Source organism: Cyprinodon variegatus, unplaced genomic scaffold (genome assembly GCF_000732505.1).
Source record: "Cyprinodon variegatus isolate N-32 unplaced genomic scaffold, C_variegatus-1.0 Scaffold2323, whole genome shotgun sequence".
In the NCBI taxonomy this organism is placed as follows: Eukaryota; Metazoa; Chordata; class Actinopteri; order Cyprinodontiformes; family Cyprinodontidae; genus Cyprinodon; species Cyprinodon variegatus.
Genome location: NW_015152776.1, coordinates 1 through 20573, shown reverse-complemented (window position 1 = coordinate 20573; position 20573 = coordinate 1). Strand labels below are relative to the sequence as shown.

At 41.3% G+C, this 20573-nt stretch overlaps 1 protein-coding gene across 1 annotated transcript in view; it reads right to left on the bottom strand.

Annotated features, from left to right (window-relative positions):
* LOC107080785 (stereocilin-like) overlaps positions 1-19485 on the bottom strand; it is a gene marked incomplete at its 3' end in the record, with an annotated part of 31720 nt that extends 12235 nt beyond the window's left edge. Inside the window, 28 exon segments of the mRNA XM_015368989.1 lie at positions 329-426; positions 628-776; positions 920-1062; positions 1391-1546; positions 2200-2369; positions 2450-2621; positions 2727-2817; positions 3270-3472; positions 3867-4002; positions 4079-4161; positions 4485-4544; positions 6282-6431; positions 6656-6829; positions 6910-6948; positions 9462-9647; positions 9766-9898; positions 12477-12592; positions 13296-13482; positions 13563-13729; positions 13866-13991; positions 14068-14130; positions 14204-15100; positions 15520-16078; positions 16157-16181; positions 18024-18244; positions 18247-18841; positions 18922-19078; positions 19398-19485. Of these exon segments, the coding sequence (XP_015224475.1) occupies positions 329-426; positions 628-776; positions 920-1062; positions 1391-1546; positions 2200-2369; positions 2450-2621; positions 2727-2817; positions 3270-3472; positions 3867-4002; positions 4079-4161; positions 4485-4544; positions 6282-6431; positions 6656-6829; positions 6910-6948; positions 9462-9647; positions 9766-9898; positions 12477-12592; positions 13296-13482; positions 13563-13729; positions 13866-13991; positions 14068-14130; positions 14204-15100; positions 15520-16078; positions 16157-16181; positions 18024-18244; positions 18247-18841; positions 18922-18994 (5172 nt within the window).
* Between the last annotated feature and the right edge of the window lie 1088 nt (positions 19486-20573).

Genomic DNA, 20573 nt, shown 5'->3' with positions numbered 1-20573 from the left:
ATAAATAAAAATAATCAGCTATAAATATACAATGAATTTGAATTAATGCTTGAAGTATATATTTTTTTATAGATTTTAAAATAGTTTTAAACATTATCAGTCAATGTTTGAGAATGATTTGAGGAATTTATTTACTCTTTTTTATAAATGTAGAAATAATCATTTGGGAAATTCATAAACTGTGACCCTTGCTGTATCTTTACTCCAAGTTTGCAGCTTTTAAAGGTTAAGTTAACTTTTGCTGCTCCCACCATAACATCCCTGTTAGCCAGCTTTGATATTGCAGGTTCATTGCACAAACAGCTTTTTAATAACAAGTGTAACTCACTGCAATTTTTTTCGGAGACATCAGTGCCACAGCTTCGGGGGTGATTCCCTCCATTTGTTCTCGCAGCAGAGCTGACAGCACTATATCAGGCAGACCCGCTGGAAACAGGCACAAACACTGTAGTCAGGTGAATGATGTTCCTCCTTTACTTTAAGCCTCTGGGATCGTTTTAATTGGACCTATCCTTCCAAGAGCTGCCATTTCCAGCTGTAACCCCTCTTGCTCTTTGAAAATAAACGAATTTGAAAAGTTTGTGCACAGAAAGTTTGCACCCTGAGGGATTCTATGCTCCACTGTACCTGCAAGTGTCCCGATTTCAGTGAAAATCTCAGGCCCCCAAGCACTGACAGGACCAAAGGCCTCTGCTCTGGCCAGGCAGTTTGTGAGCGCCTCCATCTGCTGCTCTGTACACGGCAGGGTCATTTCCCGCAGGAACATAACAGCTACACTGCAGGTTGAGAGGAAAATATTACACACATTATCTCCTTTTGAGTAAATGCAAGATCCCTGACTGAGGTTTGAAAGTCTTTGTTCATCCTCCCCAAAGCAGATTACGTATTTATATGACATAGATGTATTTCTAAGACTGACCTGAGGTTGTATGGGCTCAGGCGTTTGATCTCCGAGGCTTGCAGACCACAGATTAGATGGCCCAGCGTTGCCAAATCAACAACCGTTAAATGCTCCACTTTTAGTCTGCTCTTCCGCATCACACTTAAAACCACTGCTCTCATCTGAGAAAGGTAAACATATCTGAGCATTTAATAACTATCACTGAATCAAAGGTATAGTGGGGGATATTTGACATAGTGTAAAAATTGTAAATCTTCTTTTAGGTGGTAAGCTTATTTTAAACACAGCGTGAACAAGGAGAAATTGGCTCATGCAAGCTCTCGCACACGTTTAATATGCTTTCCCTCCCAGGAGCAGGTGCAGGGTTGTGCATGTGCATTTTTTTTTTTTTTTTATGTAGAGAGGGCGGGTCTTTTCAAAAATTCGCCAAAATCCTACACTATACCTTTACGCTTTTATTAAGTTTTACATCTGGATACAGGATCATACCTTTCGAGGAGCCCAGTTCGTCAGTGTGCCCAGATGTGCCAGCACACCGAGATCAGTAAGACTGGCATCCTGCAGCTCTCTGTCCCCCATTTCTGTGACCACTGATCCAAGAGCTAACACCTGATCCACTCTCAGCTCCCTCACCGGACTGAAGGACTGTATTGAAAGAAGCACAATGCATCCAAAGAATGTCAGAACATTTCGGCTAAAGCTTGACAACAGCTGCAAAAAGATAACATTATCAAAATAATGGGGAGTCTGTAGCAAGATTTGAAAAATCAGGTTTAAAGATGGTTTATATCCTATCTGACTTATTTTTACAAAGGGTGATTAAGGAGCTGGTGAGACAGACTCTAAAAGAAACAACAACAGCTACCCAGGATGGCTTTTACAAATGCACACTACCCTACAGGTTTAAAAACTATTTATGCTTTTAATTTGACTTTATATCTGTTTCACACTTTTTGCTGATCTATTATAAAGCATTCTAATAATACATTGAAGTGTGTGGCTGTGAAATGGCATGTTAAAATGTACTAGAGACTATCACAATATGTTTTTACTTGTATTATGTGGTAAATCTTGATTAGTTGTGTGTTTTAATGTTTTTATATGCATTAGGGAGGGATGGTGTTGTGCTGCAGTCAAAGATTGGCTGCAGCCTCTGGAGATCTCTTAAAGAGATGCGAGCTAGCGTCTGTGTTATCAGCCCTACAGAACATACTGAATTCAACAAACTTCTTGCAGATTAAACCCTTACAAAGTGCTGTTAATGCTTTATGGTCTGATGTTGGGTAGGTTTTTCTGACCTGCCTGAGTTTCCCCCACAGCGCACGTCGCTGCTTGGAGCTCAGAGACGGATTCTGACCAAAAACTTCCACACAATCCTTCAGCTGATCTACGGACATACGGCGAAGCTGGGTGGGGGTCCAAGCTGAAGGGAATGTTCCTCTGATGTCTGCACAGCTGGGAGCTGGCACTGATAAGATCACAAAAGTTTTATTGTAAATCTGATTCTATAATGTACTTTATTGGGCTTATCTAGAGAATGTGTGGAACCTTTTGCCCTTCTGCTCCGTGCTTTGACAATTCCTCGAATTAGGCTCCAGGTTTGCTTTCTGTGGTACTGTTGGTCCACACACCGACTCATACAGATTCCACCGACCAGACTCTTCTCCCAAAACTTTTGACTCACAAGAACCTGCTCCACTGTGCTCTGATTTAACACTGTCTGTTAAAAAAAAAAAAAAAAAAAAAACAAGGTCATATACTCACAGAAAGAATTAATCTTATTTAGATTCTGATTTATAAAGATCCTTTTATTTGATTATCTTACCAAGGGAATTGAGTCAATCTGTTTTGTTGAGAGACCAAAGACCAACCTGCCCAGATGCTCAATATCCCCAACTTGCCATTTGGATGGATCTCTGGCAAACATATTATGGTTATTATTATTTTATCAAAACAATATCCATACATGAGCATACATTAGAAATGAAAACTGCAGACAGGAAAGGTCACCCAGTCTCTCACAGGAAAAAAAAAACGCACACATACTCACACTCACTGGCAATTTAGTGAATCTAGCGATCATGTTTTTTGGAGTGAGAAAGGAATCTGGAGAAGCCACACATATAAGGGAGAACATGCAGTCTGGAGAAAGAACCCAGGTTGAATTAATACGTGGATCTTTGCTTTTATTTAATACAAACTGAAAAGTGTTGCATGCATATGTACAGTTCTGGTCCCCAATACAATGGATTAAAGTTTGTGGCTTTAACCAAGAAGTTAAACAGGAATACTTGTCCAAGGTTCTGTATGTGCAGTTAACAAATGTTCTCCTCAGAGAAACCAGAATCTATTGCAGATAATGTTTTACCCTAGCAGGTCTGTCCGAGTCAGAAGGTCACTAATGTCTCTGAGGGCTTCTTTGGGAAGACAGAAACTCCTCATCTCTTCCAGCCGCAGAGCCAGTGCTCCTCTGTCCACCAGAGCCAGACTGTCTCTGTCCAAGAAAGGCAACAGTGGCCCCAGGACATCCAGAACAGCCCCATCAATCTTCTCCTCAGCCAGGGAAGAGTCCTTTGGGACAGAACAGACATCCTGGATTAACTCAAGTTCACAATGTTTTATTCTACCTGAGTTAAAAGCTGTTGAGAGGAAGAAACTGCTTCTAACTCTCTTTCTCCTTCTGTTTCTTGAATTACTATTTTTAGACCATCACATCACAGCTCCCCATGACTCAGCCTGCTGTCTTACCAAGAAAAACTTTTCTAAGTTGGCTTTTATTATTATCATGAGAGCATTTTATCTCTTCAGTTACTTTACCACAGATTTTTTATTTTCCTATCTCACCAATTAGTGATAAGAATTACACCACCATCTGGTTTCTTTGCCTGAAGCATACTGCAGTTTGCAATAATTCTCACATCTTGCAGTAACTAAAGTACTTGTGAAGTTTACATAGACACCTTACCAGCTCAGATAAGGCCTTCTCAGCTAACTTTGTCTGCTTATAGTGAGGCAATCTCAGGAAATCAAGAAATTCAAGCTGAATGTGGCTCAGGATTCCTCTGATAGACGCATTAGACAAGTTGTCTACCATTGTCACTCTGGAGAAGAGACAAAAGGGTTCAAAATTATTGGAGAAATATCCTATTTCCAGGTTAAAATACATAGTTTACTTACGGTAAGGTTGCTGCAAACCCAGAACTCAGAAAACTGAGTTCCAGTTCAGGTTGTTTCCGCAGTTCGTCCACAATGCACTTTTGCTGATAATGCAAAAAAAAAAAAACAGCCAAAACATTAACTCTGAACTGTTTGTGCATTCGCTTTGAACATTGCCTTCCATGGCATTGTGGAAGAGGTTTATCTCTTACCAGAGCAGGTCTTGGACCTCCAGGCAGTTCACTCACAAATTGAAGTAACTCAGTAAAATCTGTGTGGTTGATCCAACACTTTAGAAAGTCACAACTCATTCCAGCGGCAATATGACCCAGATCTCTGTTGGCAGCAGACAGGTCATTGTTGATTATAACTGTGTGTCTGCACCGAAAGTCAACGTTTGGAGTGTTTATGCTGCAGGTCAGACTTACTTCACCATCTTGATAGTGACGTTTTTGAATTCATGGATCTGTCTAAACAAAAACTGAGTCTGCAAATAAAAGACACTATTTAATCTATTGTTAATTACTGTTCATATGTGGATGAAAAAAAACAAAATATCTATACAATGTAAAAGAAAAGAGACACAAAGATTAGGATTTCATGTACAATATATGTTTTTTGTGTTTCTTCCACCTGTTTGTTTGGGTTGCAACACAACAGGAAGGGATCGTCGACATAATCTTAGTGTCTTTATTCTCTTCTTCAGGGTGATCCCTAATTTATTGTCCAGAAAGGCTATGAAGTATTGTCCCTCCAGTAAATTCTGGGTCATCCCAAAAGGTTTCTTCCAGAAGAAGATGCAGAAAAGCAGCAGCTCTGCTCTGGGCCTTCTGTCTAAGTCCATCTTCCCATTGGCATGATCAGACTTTTTGAAGGGCAGGAAAGGAAAAAAAAATAAGGTGCCCTCACCACTGTATAGGGCACTGTAGCACACATATTTACTCCAGAGAGAGGAGGGATCTTTAGTGTGCAATTTCAAAATGTTGCCCCATAATGTGCTTACCATTGCCTCTGCCTATCTCTAAGGCTGAGGCCATCTACCCAGAGGAAGCTTATTTTTTTATCTGAGATCTCATCCTTAGGGTCATGAGCCATATTTTACCAGTCTAGACGACGGTCAAAATGCAGAGTGAAAATCAAGTGCATTTTTTTGTTTGTTTTTTGGCTCCTCTCTTTCTTCATCTCAGTAGAGCAAAGCAATGTCTGCATTATTTCCTGATCAGTCTCTGTTTTAATCCCCCAGCCTACCATCTCTGGTGAACACTTCTAAGTACTTAAACTCCTCTGCATTGGGCGGCAGGAAACCTAACAGTAGGGATCAGGCCACCTTTCTGTGGGTATTGCCACTGACTGTGTAGCAGTCAGAGCTTCGTCTAATAAGCCTACCTTGGATAAATTAGGAATTTCAAACATAGTCTCACATACACTGAAACAAAGCAACCCAGGTATGATAAAACGCCGCAAGGGGAGCACGCTTTGGTTGCCGTAGTGGTTAGCGCACACAACCCATGTATGTAGGCCTTAGTCCGCAACGCAGGCAACCCAGGTTCGAATCCTGTGGTCCTTTCCTGCATGTCTCTCCCCCTCTCTCGTACCCCCTTTCCTGTCAGCCTACTGGCCATAAAAAAATTAGCCACTAGTGCCGTAAAAACACACACAAAAAAGAAACGACTCCTCTAAAGACCCACAAACACATGTGGACCAGACAACCAGAGTCCAATAAGGAAGATGATAATGATCTGGTCCACTGATCAAAGGTCAGGATATCACCCACTAAGTGTGAAATCCCTGAAACATCTGACTGTTAAAGATTCCTTTCAGTATGAGCACGGTATATTATTCATCAAAAGTGTGGCGTATATTTCAGCACATGTGAAAAGGGTAATCTTTATTAAATAAATTCAGGTCTTGTTAGTCTGAGAACAGGTGGTGAAAACAGGCTCATACATTCCTGGCTGTGATAAAAATCCCTTTAAGGCAGCCATTATTAATTTATGCCACACTCCAGCACACTATTGTACTACATCCAAAGTAATTAGCTTGATGGCAGCTGATGTGAACGGAGGATTAATATCCTGAAAGGCTCATCTGAAGCATATCCAATGGGTTGCAGATTAAAGAGAGCAGGAATCCAGCCTAGGATGATTTTCTTTTTTATCCACTCTTGTTGTTTCAAAGAAATGTGAGGCTGCACACAGTCGGCAGATTATAGGAGAGTTTGTACCTGCTGAGAAGACCACTGTATGTCTCTGTATGCGCTGATGCCTCTCCAAATGGTCCCACCATTCATGGCCTGTATCAGCTTTCTCAGAGGGACAAAGGGAAGCAGACAGTTTGCCTGCTGAGTGAAGTTCCTAGAGTCTTTATGGAGAGCCTGCCAGCAAACAACCAAAGAAGAAAAAACTATTATTGCTACTGTTGAGATGTCATCTCATCTCAATTAGCCGCTTTCTTTGCATGGCTTTGGCACTGGAATAAAAAAATTAAAAAAAATGCTGTACTTCTAGAAATCATGCCACATAACATAGAGTCCTCAGCAAAGCACTAGTAGGAGAAGAAACTGAGAAGTGGTGTTTTAAGGGAAAAAAGTACCATCACCTCCTGCATGGCATTGAATAACATGGCTCTGTGTCCAGGCTTAAGATCAGTTTGGAGTGTTCTCCAGCACGGACAGTGCTCCTCACTGAAATCAGACCAATGGAGGTTTCTGAGCACAGCAGGGAAGAGACCAGAGAGCAACGGCTTCAGGCGGCACAGGTTTTCCACAGTAAGCTGGCAGGAGGAGATGGACACTGTGCTGAGATCGCAGATGGCTGAATGTCAGTACAAATGCTTTGAACATTATCACTTACATTACTGTCTTTTGTGATCTTGGATAAAACCTGAAATGCCTGAAAAACAAAATAAATGACACCTATTAAAATTTAAATGTATTTATAGTAGAATACCTTACTCAGATTTAAAGCAATGTAATTCCATTTCAAAGTATAAAAGTTTTTTAATGTTTTTTTATACTGAATAAATGTGTGATCTTTATTAAGTCTTGGATTTAGGTCTGAACTTTGACTCGGCCATTGTCACACACAAACACTAAATGCTCATCTTGTTTTTTTATCAAATATAACAACCTTCCTTGTTCCTTCTAATGAAAAACATTCTGATCTGTGGATGATTGGTAATTTTGGTTATGTGTGGTGTTAGCCTTCTTCCACACTGCAAAAACGATCTAAAAATAAGTAGAAATTTCTTAAATTACCGGTAAGTGTATTTACCATTAGTTTGAGTAGGTAAGTAAGATGATTTGCCCATGGAATTACTATTTTTACTATTAGGATAGGATTAGGATCCTAATTGGGATTAGGATACGATAATTAGATAATATGTACTTGAAATAAGACAATGCAATTGCTTTTTCTTAAATTTAAAAGTAAGCTGTCTTACAGTTGTTCCACTGGTAACGTGTCTCACTTCCCTTCTCAATAATTAAAAAACAGACTTATTTTAAGAAAAACAAATCTTCTTTAGATTTATATTTTTGCAGTGCACACTTTGGATTTAGCATGCAGACCAAAAGATTACATGATTTAAGCAGAACACCTTTCTCTAAAAAGCCATCAATATTTTAATCTTACATCATCTAAGAAAAGAAAAGCACATTTTTTTCAGTAACAGTAACCTGGTGGGGTCCTACATGGGGCCAACATAACATTGCTGTGCTTAAGTGAGTGCCCTGTGTCCTTGAGATATGGGTGAGCCTTTAAATCTGTACCAAAAGAGCTAGCTCCTCTGTGCTGGATCTGTTTATGTAAATGCTGTTTATTTCCTCAAGTGAAACATTCTGAACATTCCTCACTGTACTGGACTGCATAAAACCCACTGAGCTTGTTTTGAGGTGGTGTATTCTTGGGATGAGCCGATCTCTGTCTGGGACAGTTTAAAATCAACCAAGAAGATTATGCATAGAGAATATCCAGAAACTCTCCATGCACACATGATACATGACATTTTCACCATTGACATTAGAGACTGACACGGGAGTGGATTTTCACTCCTCTCCCGTCCCACTCCCACAGAAAAAAATTGTGTCCCGTCCCGATCCCGGGCCAGAGTAGAAATCTAAATCCTGTCCCGTCCCACTCCTGGTGAAATTAGTCCCACTCCCATCCCGCTCCCATTCAGAATGACTCCCGCTCCCGCACCACTCCCATTCTTGTTGTTTTTGAGTGCGGGTGAAAAACTCAGAGCGGAAGCACTGTTGGTTTTTGGGTCGTGTAGTTTTTTTGACTCGCATTACAGTGTAGGCTTCAAGGAAAAAAAACTACAAAACGGCGGCGCCAGTACTGGATTTTTTTCTTTCTATTTTATTTTATTTTTGGCATCGATCCTCGTTTTTTTTAAGTTACTATTGGTTTGCTCCCGCTCCCGTTTGCTCCCGTTAATGTTTAATCCTGTACCGTCCCAATCCCGTGATCATTACTAATACTGACTCGCATCCCACGGAAATCCCACGGGAATCCCGTGACCCGTGGGATTCCCAAAAAAATGTCAGTCTCTAATTGACATTTTTTTCTTTCCACAAATACTAAACAAAGTTTTTTTTTATCGAGCGCATTTTATCATAAAGCCTATTAAGGGTATCCACAGGTTTCTTGGTATGCCTATGTTTTGCAGTGGTCTAGCCTCGATCAATGCCCCAGGCCCTAGACCTGGTGGGCTAATCACAACGTAGAGATGTGTTTTGAATTTTTGGATGCAAAGCAGGCGGGGTTTTAAGGGCATGACGACAAAGCTGCCTGACGCTGGAGAAAGCACAACAAGGAAGATGGTAACAACTATTGAACAGTTCTTGTTTGACTCAGCTTAGGAATCAGTTTAGGAAGGATTCGATTTGGAGTTTTTGTTGAAATGTGTGCAGGAAGAGGCTCTACGCTAATTCATTTTTAAGAAGGACTTATTCGCCTTTTTACCAAAAGCCGTTTCACATGCTGTTTGTTTACTCTTCCCCACCAGCTTTCTGTCACGCTTACTATGTCACAGTCGTGCTCATTGGTCAGAGCGTTGGCTAATAGGCACTGACATGGTTTGAAAAACAACGGGTTGTTCTCATCAACAATCTTCCGATGTCCCATTTATCAGGGCCAAACTAAATTACACATTTAATCTCACATTTAGTCTGCTTTATCAGGCTATCAAAATCAGTCAGATTTTGGAGGAAACAAAGCATTCATATGTGTTCCTCAGGGAATCTTTAAGAAAAGATATGAAAGCTCTCTGATAACTTTTCTTTTATATATTTACTTCAATTTTATATACCAAATGAACTGGAGGAGAAACAAAAACTCATGAAAGCAGAACAGACAAATGCAAAGCTAAAAGTGTGAAGAAGAGTTCCCTCCCTGCTGACCTGAGCTGGTGAATATCTGTGAATTCCTGGCTTTGATAAGATCTCCAGCAGACGTTGCGATGGGAGCGACAGCAGGAAGGAGGCTCCTAACTGGGGAAGCAAACCGCTGAGTGCAGACAGCTCAGCAGAAGTCATGCTGCTAATGTTCAGGCTGGTTGATACTGCTGGGATCAACCAGGATGACAGCTGTAGTGTCCATGAAACACAGTTAAACCGAGTCAGTCAAGCATCTTATAACTTCACATAAAAACACACTCTAGTTGATGCTGCTAGAGGTTAAAATAGCTGGCTGAATGTCTCTCACCCTGCCGCTGGCACTGATCAACCCCTTGGAAATGCACTGAGACAACTGCTGCCAAAGAGCAGAGGACACAGCTGGGTCTTGGAGATTTATACCCAGCTCTGCTGGATCCAAGTAGCACACCAGACCTCCTAATCTGGAAAAATACTTCTTTTTCATGACCTTGTTTCTCTTCAGCAGTAGCTTCAAACGAATCTTGTAAAAATGGGTTTTAACAGGTTTCAAAGCATTTAATGATATAGACAATAAAGTGCATAATGAAAAAAAGATAGGAAATACGATTGAATTTACAGCATTGAAGTCTTCATATAAAGATGTCTACTCTTATTTTTCATTTCTGTACAATAATTTATGTAGTTGTGCTTGAACAACAAAACCATAGATCTGTTTGGTTCTGATCCAGTGTAGGTATTTTCCCCGATAGTCTCAGAATTAATTATGTTAATATTGTGACCTGGTCACATCCTGCTGCAGCAGAGCATCTCCATATATTAAACTCCCATCTACATGCTTAGTAAGACAAGCTCCATAAGGCTGATTTCCTAGAAATTTGTGATTAGTTTATCCATCCATCCATCCATTTTCTTACACGCTTGTCCTAAGTGGGGTGTGATTAGTTTATGCCAAACCTACACTCACCGGTCACTTTATTAGATACACCTGTCCAACTGCTCGTTAACACTTAATTTCTAAGCAGCCAATCACATTGCGGCAACTCAGTGCATTTAGGCATGTAGACATGGTCAAGACAATCTCCTGCAGTTCAAACCAAGCATCAGTATGGGGAAGAAAGGTGATTTGAGTGACTTTGAACGTGGCATGATTGTTGGTGCCAGAAGGGCTGGTCTGAGTATTTCAGAAACTGCTGATCTACTGGGATTTTCACGCACAACCATCTCTAGGGTTTACAGAGAATGGTCCGAAAAAAAAAAATACATCCAGTGAGCGGCAGTTCTGTGGGCGGAAATGCCTTGTTGATGCCAGAGGTCAGAGGAGAATGGCCAGACTGGTTCGAGCTGATAGAAGGGCAACAGTGAGTCAAATAACCACCAGTTACAACCAAGGTGGGCAGAAGAGCATCTCTGAACGCACAGTACGTCGAACTTTGAGGCAGATGGGCTACAGCAGCAGAAGACCACACCGGGTGCCACTCCTTTCAGCTAAGAACAGGAAACTGAGGCTACAATTTGCACAAGCTCATCGAAATTGGACAAAAGAAGATTGGAAAAACGTTTCCTAGGTCTGATGAGTCTCGATTTCTGCTGCGACATTCGGATGGTAGGGTCAGAATTTGGCGTCTACAACATGAAAGCATGGATCCATCCTGCCTTGTATCAACGATTCAGGCTGGTGGTGGTGGTGTCATGGTGTGGGGAATATTTTCTTGGCACTCTTTGGGCCCCTTGGTACCAATTGAGCATCGTTGCAACGCCACAGCCTACCTGAGTATTGTTGCTGACCATGTCCATCCCTTTATGACCACAATGTACCCAACTTCTGATGGCTACTTTCAGCAGGATAATGCGCCATGTCATAAAGCTGGAATCAGACTGGTTTCTTGAAGATGACAATGAGTTCACTGTACTCAAATGGCCTCCACAGTCACCAGATCTCAATCCAATAGAGCATCTTTGGGATGTGGTGGAACGGGAGATTCGCATCATGGATGTGCAGCCAACAAATCTGCGGCAACTGTGTGATGCCATCATGTCAATATGGACCAAACTCCCTGAGGAATGCTTCCAGCACCTTGTTGAATCTATGCCACGAAGACTTGAGGCAGTTCTGAAGGCAAAAGGGGGTCCAACCCGTTACTAGCATGGGGTACCTAATAAAGTGGCCGGTGAGTGTATATATCTTATGAAATTTGGTGAACTTGTCGAGAGGAGCTGCTCTTGGCCGCTGCCTTGAAGCACCGCCATGGAAAATTACAATACAAGAAACATGTTAACAAAGTCCTGATTTTCGTCCCCTGCGATGGACTGGCGACCTGCCCAGGGTGTACCCCATCTCTCGCCGATAGACAGTTTTAGATAGGCACCAGCATTCCTCGCCACTATGCTTGGGATAAAGCGTGATGAAAAATTGATGGTTTTTGTCCATGTCCTCTGGAAAATTATAGTTTGGCCTTCATTTTGTTTCTTTCTTATAGAAAAGTAAACTTGTGCAGTGTCCTTTGTATCATACCAACATGCACTTCCATAGCAACAGTAGAAAGAGCCTACTGTAGGCCAATGATGACAAAGGATTGTTTGGAGAACTTGCATAGTTTGCTAGATCTGAGCCTGTTGGCAGCTGTTTTGAATTTACTAGCTTTGTAGACGGTTTTCTATTGAGGACTCTTTGAATCCCTTTACGTATTATTAAGCTGCTACAATCTTGTGCATAACTTTAGCCATTTCACATGGCAATGAATGCAAGAGTGTCCACAATTATTCCTAAATATCAAATATCACAAAATAATTAAACTTTTTTTTTTTACTTTTTTTGTCTATTGTATTTGAATACATATTATATATAAAAACTGATATAAAATTTTTATATGTCCAAATATTATAATAGAAAATAAAAACAATGTTGTTTAGTGTCCTAAATGTTTCACATGACAATAAATCTGTATAACATGGGGGAGCAGATCTCCAGAAGCATCTTTAAAAGTCCTTAGATGAGCCAAACAGGAAAACATAAACAATCTTTTAAAAAATCTATCCCACCTCAGCAGGTTGTCACCAGTCAGGTTCTTTCTCTTACTAAACAGGGTCCGTAGCACATGGCGGCCCCTCACACCATCCAGACTGCTGTTGCTTATCAACTCCACCAGAGGAGAGAGCTGAGGATATAATCAGCAACATGTTTAAACTAATCATAAGAAGCCTCCTTAAAAAATAAAAAAGGTAAAAAGTTGAAAATAGAGAAAATACTGAATTTAATGGGAATTAATTAGCCGTGAAAATTGCTTTTGCTGGATTGAATATTTCTGTTGCCTATCTTTACTTTCAGCTCTAAAATTCAGTATCACTTAAAAAATTCTGATTCTTGCAGTTAGATAATTGGGTCCAATAGCTTTAGTGTAAATAAACTCTATATGTGTCTAATATTCGGTTCTTGTATTGTGAAAAATAACAATAATGTAATGTAATGGAAATGAAATAGAAAAAAAGCAATAAAACAAGTAAAATAACTAAATAGAAAAACTTATGTACAACAAAAACGCGAATAAAAGAAAAATCAATCAATCAATATATAAAAAGTAAGAAAGGAGCATTTAAAATCAAGAAAAAAACATTATTAAATAAAATCAGAATATAATATAGCTAAATTATTAATAATATGCATGTAGAAATAATAGAAGTCCAAATTTTATAAACATTGCTCTATAGAGACGTGGTACATATTTAATTACTGTAGATCCTCTAAACACGTTTCTATTATTGTATATTTTCTTTAGCATTCACAAAGTCTTCCTTTCCCAATTTTTATTGTTCTTCCTTATTCAGCAGAGACCTGGAAGTTTTCCTTAAAAGCTTCCTCACCTGTTGTGACGTGAGCTGCTGAAAAAGATGGACTGGGAGGTAAGGCAGAAGCGGGAGGATGGAGCTGAGAAAGTGCGGATGCCACGTGGGCACGTCGCCCACCACATTCGACTGCAGCAGTCGTTTCACAAAAGCCTTCTTCTGCAGGGGCTTCATCTTGGAGCTGTGGTCACGAATGGCTGTCAGGCTGAGGGGCATCAACAGGAGGGCCGTTTGAGAACAGAGTTGCCTTTAAATGAAACATTAAATCCTCTGCTGGTAACTCACACACTGTCGTTGACGATCAAGGAGGCCGGGAAGTTCATTATGTCAGAAACGGACATGAAGGGGATGAACTGAGAAAGGTCCACAAAGAGCTCCGGGGTCACTCTGGGGAACTTGTGTATGAAAGCAGCAGTCATGGTTTCCATGGCCTGCAACTCTTGCTGAGAGGCCTGAAAGGGAAAAATAAAACAGATGAGAAAATCTGAGGCCAATAAACTCCCCTTTTGATTGTCATCAATAGTATCTCTCATGAGAAGAACAAGAACAGTGAAGAATTGGTGCTGTGAACATTCCTGCAGAGCCAACCTGGCTGGTTTCAACTTGTAGCTGGTCCCAACTTTGATGCATATGTGAGATAAATCTCTTCACAGCCTCTTTCTCAGCAGACATCACCACAGAACGAATGCTGTCTTTTGGCATCTGGAGATACTCCTGATTAAATGAAATGGAAGTTCAGTGAGCCTAGCAGTTCTGTGAGATACAAATATAGCGGTGAAGAACACCTTACCTGCAACAGAACTCTGAGAGCGGAGGAGTTACCATTTTGCTGGATGAGGTCCCAGAGGACGGGCTGAAGCCACAGTAGAGCAAAGGTTACAGCCTGTTTGTTAATGTGGGAGGCAGAAAAAGAGAAAACATCTTACACTGAAGCAGCTCAGCAGGTCCTCCTTCACAGTGGCATTCTGCTCTCTGCGCAGGAACACTCCCACAGTGTGAAGCACGCTCGTGGAGGCCTCTGGTTGCAGGGTGGCCCAGGACGAGTTGTCAAGGAGACTGGAGAGAAGGATGGCCTGGCCCAGACCCTGCCTTGCCTCTCGCTCCCCCTCATCCAACCCTGAAGAGAGACCCACCACAAAATCCAGGATACGCAGCACATACCCCAGTGCCACAAAGAACCCCTCTCGCTCCCCGACGTCCATCTCACACACACTTATCTTGTGCATCAGGTCCATCAGCATCGGTGCTGGCTCCACACACAGCTGGGAGGTGTCAAACTCATACCGTGCTGGAAGCATGTCAAAAATCCTTTGCAGGAGGCATTTATTGCTTTCTTGCTGTGCTCGCAGATCTGCACAGACATCTATAAACTGTGGTGTCAGTTCTACCAGCTGCTGGAAGACTGTAGAGTTTAAACACATGTGCTCTCTAAGTCCCTGAGTTTGTCCACAGAATTCCAGCAGGGTGAAGTTGGTGAAATCATCCAGGGTCCATTCCGTGTACTGACAGGGCTCACTGTCTTCTAAGGCAGCTTCATATAAAGTTAGGTTGCCTATTTTGGAGCAGTATGCTGCTGCCCAGCTGCCTTCTTCTAGGGCCTGCTGGGAACCAGCGGACCCTGAGCCACACAGAGCTGAGATCAGGAACGAGTTGTTGGGAAGGAAACAGTTTCTGAAAGCATCAGCACTGAGTAACCTGCCACCCAGCTGGGCAAGACAGTCCTCACTAAGCTCTGGAGTCACTTTTGGATCTCCTGACAGCTGCACACAGAGGTCCTCAATGCTTGTCTGGTTAAAGAAATGGAAGTCCTGTGATGCTGCAGCCTGCAGACAGAGGCATGGAGGTTAGCAAAAAAATTAGGTGCATACAAATAATTTATCCATTTATGGGTTTTTTGGAAAATGCAATGACTTTAATTCTGGTCACATAAACCTTTTACATTTTTTAAGACCCGGCTATGCTGTTGGTAACCTTTAATTGAATTTATGCTGTCAAAATTAACCTTGAAATTTAGGATCTTACTTTTCTCTAAAAACCTTATACTAATAAATAAACGATTAGCAAGTTTGAATAGGGAAAAAATGTGTTTACTTTTACAATTCACACATATCTTCTCCTGGATAGAAAGAACACAATTGTAAAACTTTTAGTTTGCTTAGAGACATTTTTTTTTTCTGTAAGCATTGTGCCAACTTTTAAACTCTCAAGCAAAAGTTTCCCTCATTAAAAATGTATCCTTTACCTGCTGTGCTTTCTGCAGCCAGAAAGAAGAGTTGGAACACACCGTGTTGTTGAATTCATGGGCAAAGAACTCAGTGCAAACATGGACCCAAAAGAAGTCTTGCTCAGCAGCAGAGAGGTACCAGGCTGCATCCAAGCAGGTCGCATGCAGGTCAAGTTCTAAATGAGTTGCAGCAGGATTACCCGACCCGTTCTCCCCTTCAAATAGTTTGCAGTACAGGAAAACGGTGAAGTTAGAGACGCCTGTCAAGCCGGGGATGGACTCATTACACGCTGCCTCCAGAATTTCTGTGGAAGCGAAGAACTCAATCTCCTTCTGTTTGCTGTTTCTCTCTGTGAACTGTCTGGCACCTGCAGCTGAGGATTTAGGGGATTGTTTCTGTTTAAAGGAGCTCTGTGAAGAGGGAGCCTTTTTTGAAGATGACTGAGCTGCAGGTCGTGGTGACTGTAATTTCTCTCCCTGGGTGGAGGGGCAGGAAAGAAACGGAAGGGAGCTTGGGAGACCCTGAGAGCTGACCCCCAATGCCTGAGTGTTCCAAAGCACATTATGTCTTATCCCCCTGAAAAGCCATAAGCAAAACAGTTATTATAGTATGCCAATTTTTAAACTCTTTGTCACTTCACTCAAATATACTTACCATAAGATCAGCTGTCTTAAGTTCCCTTAAAAAAGAAAAATCAAAGGCAAATATTTGAAAATGGAAGTTAATGCGTGGCATAAAAAGCAGCTGGGGACTCCTGCAGTGCTACTATGACTGATGCTACAGCTTAGCTCAGCTAACAAAGCCCAGGATATAATGTTACTGACATCAATGTAAGGATAAAGGGCTTTGCTGAGTCAACAAATGGGGCTTGCTGTGGCTGAATGAGATAAAGATTTGAAAGCAGTGTCACTTTCTCTGCTGGACCTTTCAGACTCAACATGAGGCAGACTAATTAAGGTCTTAAATGGGAATGAAATGCTTTCATCACTTCCTGAAGTCACCTCCGAGTAAAAAATGCACCATTATTAAAAATATTTATAATTACCAAAGCAGGATTAATCATAATCAGTTGTTTAGTTGTACAAAAAAAGGGAGGATGGTTGATTTTTTTTTTGGAAGCATACATAGCCTAATTAATATAGTCTATTAACTTAAAGCAATATGCATAGTATGGTTGTTACTATGCATATTGTGTTATGTTTGTCTAATGAACAATTTCTTCTAATTTTTACCACTTTATTTTTAATGTAATATAATGTAAGATGCAAGGCATTTCTGGATAGTAATCGACAACCGAGCATTAAACCCCCTCCACTGTACTAAACTGTAGGGCTGAGGTGATGGTCTACATATTTGTATTCTTTGGTTCTCACCCACAGCCACCTCCAGTTTGGGTCACAAAAGGGCTAAATCGTGTTCTCCTCAGACCAAATCACACAATTCTGTCAGGGTTTGATGTTGGGTTGAGGACCCAAAAGCAGAGGCAAGTTGGCAGAGGTGAATTTTGGTGGGTTTAATGAGGTTTACAGGTATGGAGGCAGGAATCAAAGATCCAACATAAATAACAACGAAGCAGCCAGGGAGAGACGAGGTAAACAGACAGACGTTTGACGGGGATTTTAAAGGGGACAGAGACAAAGAGAGGGCTAACGAGAGGATTGAAAACAGGTGAGGACAGAGCAGAAAACAGAGCTAGGGAAAGAGGACACAAGAGGGCAGGAGAGGACAACAAATGGAAAACCAAGACTGACAAGTTCCAGTTAAAGTCTCACCCAAACATTTATGTTTACGAACAAAGGCTTTTTTTATTCCACTCATAAATAACATGTAGATAGTGTCTCATGAAGGGAAAGGAGATATGGACATAAAGGTCTATCAAAATATCTAACGATGTACCTGCAATAATTACAGAAATGTTTCTAGGATTTATTTAAAGACTGGGCTGATTTTGTTGTTCGTTTGTTGTTGTTTTTTGCATTATGTCATTTAGTGCACCTTTTCAAATGCAAATTACGCTACTAAAATAAAACTCAGGATCAAAAGGGTTTCTCTTCACTAGAAAAGATGCGAGTGATATAGCACTGCCCCATTGCACAAACTTTTTGCATTTCTCTCATTTTCTTTAAATTCATTGATGTTTATTGATGCTTCAAATTAATCAGCAGTGGAAATGCTTCTGACAGAAAACACTTTAATTTCAGTAATACTTTCAGTTTATTGGATATTCCAAACATTACTAATTATAGTTTACGTTAACCTGATAAAGATAAAATGCTTGTATCAACATTATTGCCAAATTGTCTCATGGCTGCTATAGTGTGCACGATGACAAGATAAAGCAGGGTTTTCATCCAGTGTTGTGACCTACAGACATAAAAAAATCACTTTATGAAGTTGTTATTTATTACTAAAATGAAAGTCTTCACCAATAGATAGATGAGTATCTCTTTTAACATTTTGTGCAATCTCTCCAATGTGTGCTTGCCAGGTTTGTAGTTTGAAGTGCATCGATCATACTCACCAACGGTGCATCGGCCCTGAAAGTTGGGTTGCGGCACTTCCACCAGGCTGCTCACATCATCAAGTAATGCCATGGTAACTCGTGACACCTTCTTTCTCAGGTTACCATAGACAGAACTTCCCACCCTGTGCAGAAGGCCTCGCCTCAACCCATCCAAACTCTGCACAAGAGCCAGGTTTTTCTGAGCCTGCTGCCCGCTTCGATCTCCCGCGCCTGAACGAGACCTGCACTGGCCTGGCCATACGTCCCACTGATAAGAGCCTGAAATGCAGCTTCCAGCACAGCACTCAGTGTGCGCCAGTTCTGAGATAAGAAAGTCAGGATTGGTCTGTGGGGCTGACGCTCTGAGAGAGTGATGAGGCTCTGCAGGAGCCCAAGCAGCCAGTCCCAGTGCGGACTCCCTCTGAGGGACAAAAACCAGTCCTGCATCTTAATGCTGGGTCTGGGTGGTACACGGCCATTCCACTGGTTCAGGGCTGCATTGCCTTCAGACTGGAGAAAGAAATGCAGTACCTTCTCCCAGAGCTGTTCCTCTTCCTGCTCTGGGGGCACATCTTCCAGCTCAGCACCCATCTCTTGCAGATACAGAGAAATGTTGTAGAGGAATCCAGAGAGACGGTGTCTGTCTATTGGCTTGTTTAATGAAGGCAGGTTCTTGGTGGGAAAAAGGGTTTTTAAGCCTCCAACAATACCTCTGACCCAAGTGGGCAGAGACTGATCCTTGTTTGTTTCAGGTTGGGGTGGCACACCAGCTTCTTTTTTCCACTTTGAGATGATCCCTTTCAGGAGATCATCCCTGTGGTCCTCTTTAGTACTCGCTAAAACAGTAATAAAAGGACACAACTTGAGCTACACACACAGAGTAGCAACATGATAATTACTTTGTCATTAATCTCACCTGTACTCTCAGGGGTCCCATGTCCAAGCAAAACAATGCAAACTATGATGCTTGTGAATTTAAAAGCGGCCATTCCTGACCTTTGTTTCACCATCGTCATCTCATGTCAGCATGTGCAGCGAAGAATTGGTGTCACATTTTTTCTTATTTTTTGTCCCTGTTAATTTAGCAAAAGTTTTGTTTAATTTGCATCCAGTGTTAGTTTTTGTTATGTCTAAATGAGGGGAAAAAGACATTACAGCACTGTGGAGATATTAAAGCTTAATGACTGGGTTCTATATCACCTCGCCACTTAACACTCCAGGCTACTAAGCATACATAAAGGGTGAATAAAATATATTAACTATAATCTGGTATTGTAACTTAATGCTCATTGAAAGAGAGGGATGTTGCATAAAAGACTAAACATATTTTAGATATATATGCAGTTATTTTATTCTATAAATAGATATAGCAAATAGACTTTTTGAACTTACCAGTAGTTAGAATCCATTTTTTTTCTTTAATTGATTTTCAGCATCCTTCTATACTTCTTGTAGCCATCACACGGTGCGCTGCCCTCCTCCTAAGTGGGTCTCTATTTCACTACCGCTCTGACTTTCTCTAGCTTTCACAGGCACCCCTCCCACCAGTGACTACTACTGGCCTCTTATCTTAGCTGTGTGAGGTGCACTGCAGTTTAGTTCCTGCAGCTTCAGTTTATTTGAGGCCTTAAATGGGAGATAAACTATTTTTGGTTTTTTTCTAACAAACATTTTACAGCTCAAAATACACATGGCGTCTAAAACAACTTATTAGGGAGTTTATTTGGCCGTCTGCAGATTGATGTTGTGGGAAGGTCACAGCTCGCAGCTATGTGTGTAAACAAGGTGAAAATCTGGATCATATTAATCACACCCAGGATATCTATCCTGTTTTTGAACTGCCCAGTGTCTCCCGCTGACTGATCCCCTATTGAGCAGGGACTCATCAGGTGACAGTGGGTTTTTTTTGCAGGTGTAGTCTTACCAAAGGGGCTGGGTCAGCATGGCTGTGCAGCCTGTCACTGTTTAGACTCCTCTATACCTCAGTCAGAGAAACGTACAATTGAGCCTTGTGCGGTGGCACAGGAGCAGACTCCCCAGCATCAAAGCGCTGTCTGCTGGCTCTGAAACCCAAGAGGACTAGGTGAAAGGACCACCCCCTGCCTCCACCTGCTTCAGCTCTGTGATACTGCGGCCTGCGCATTGACAATAACTTCCTCCTGTATTATTGATGCCACAGGGAACAGCAATCACTCAGTGCGGCAGGGCTCGATTCACCACGGGAATAGTCAATGAGAAACTGGATCTAGCCCATACCTTTCTCCTCTCCGTTGGAAAATGTGGTTGTTGAGATTTTTATTTTTTTATACACATGGCGAACAATAAGCATAAATTAGGAAAACAAAAACTAAACATTTTCTTCCAGAAAAGAGAATATTCTCTCTGTTAAACATGTTGCCATGTGGTTGCTCAGTGAATGAGAATCAGCCCTCTCACTGATTTCTTCTGCCTTTGGAACACTTAAAATGTTCATATCCAGATCCATCACATTGTAACAATATATAAAGATAGGCTAAATAAGTACACAAATATGATTTTTTATTTTAAAAACCAAAAAAAGTGTACCCA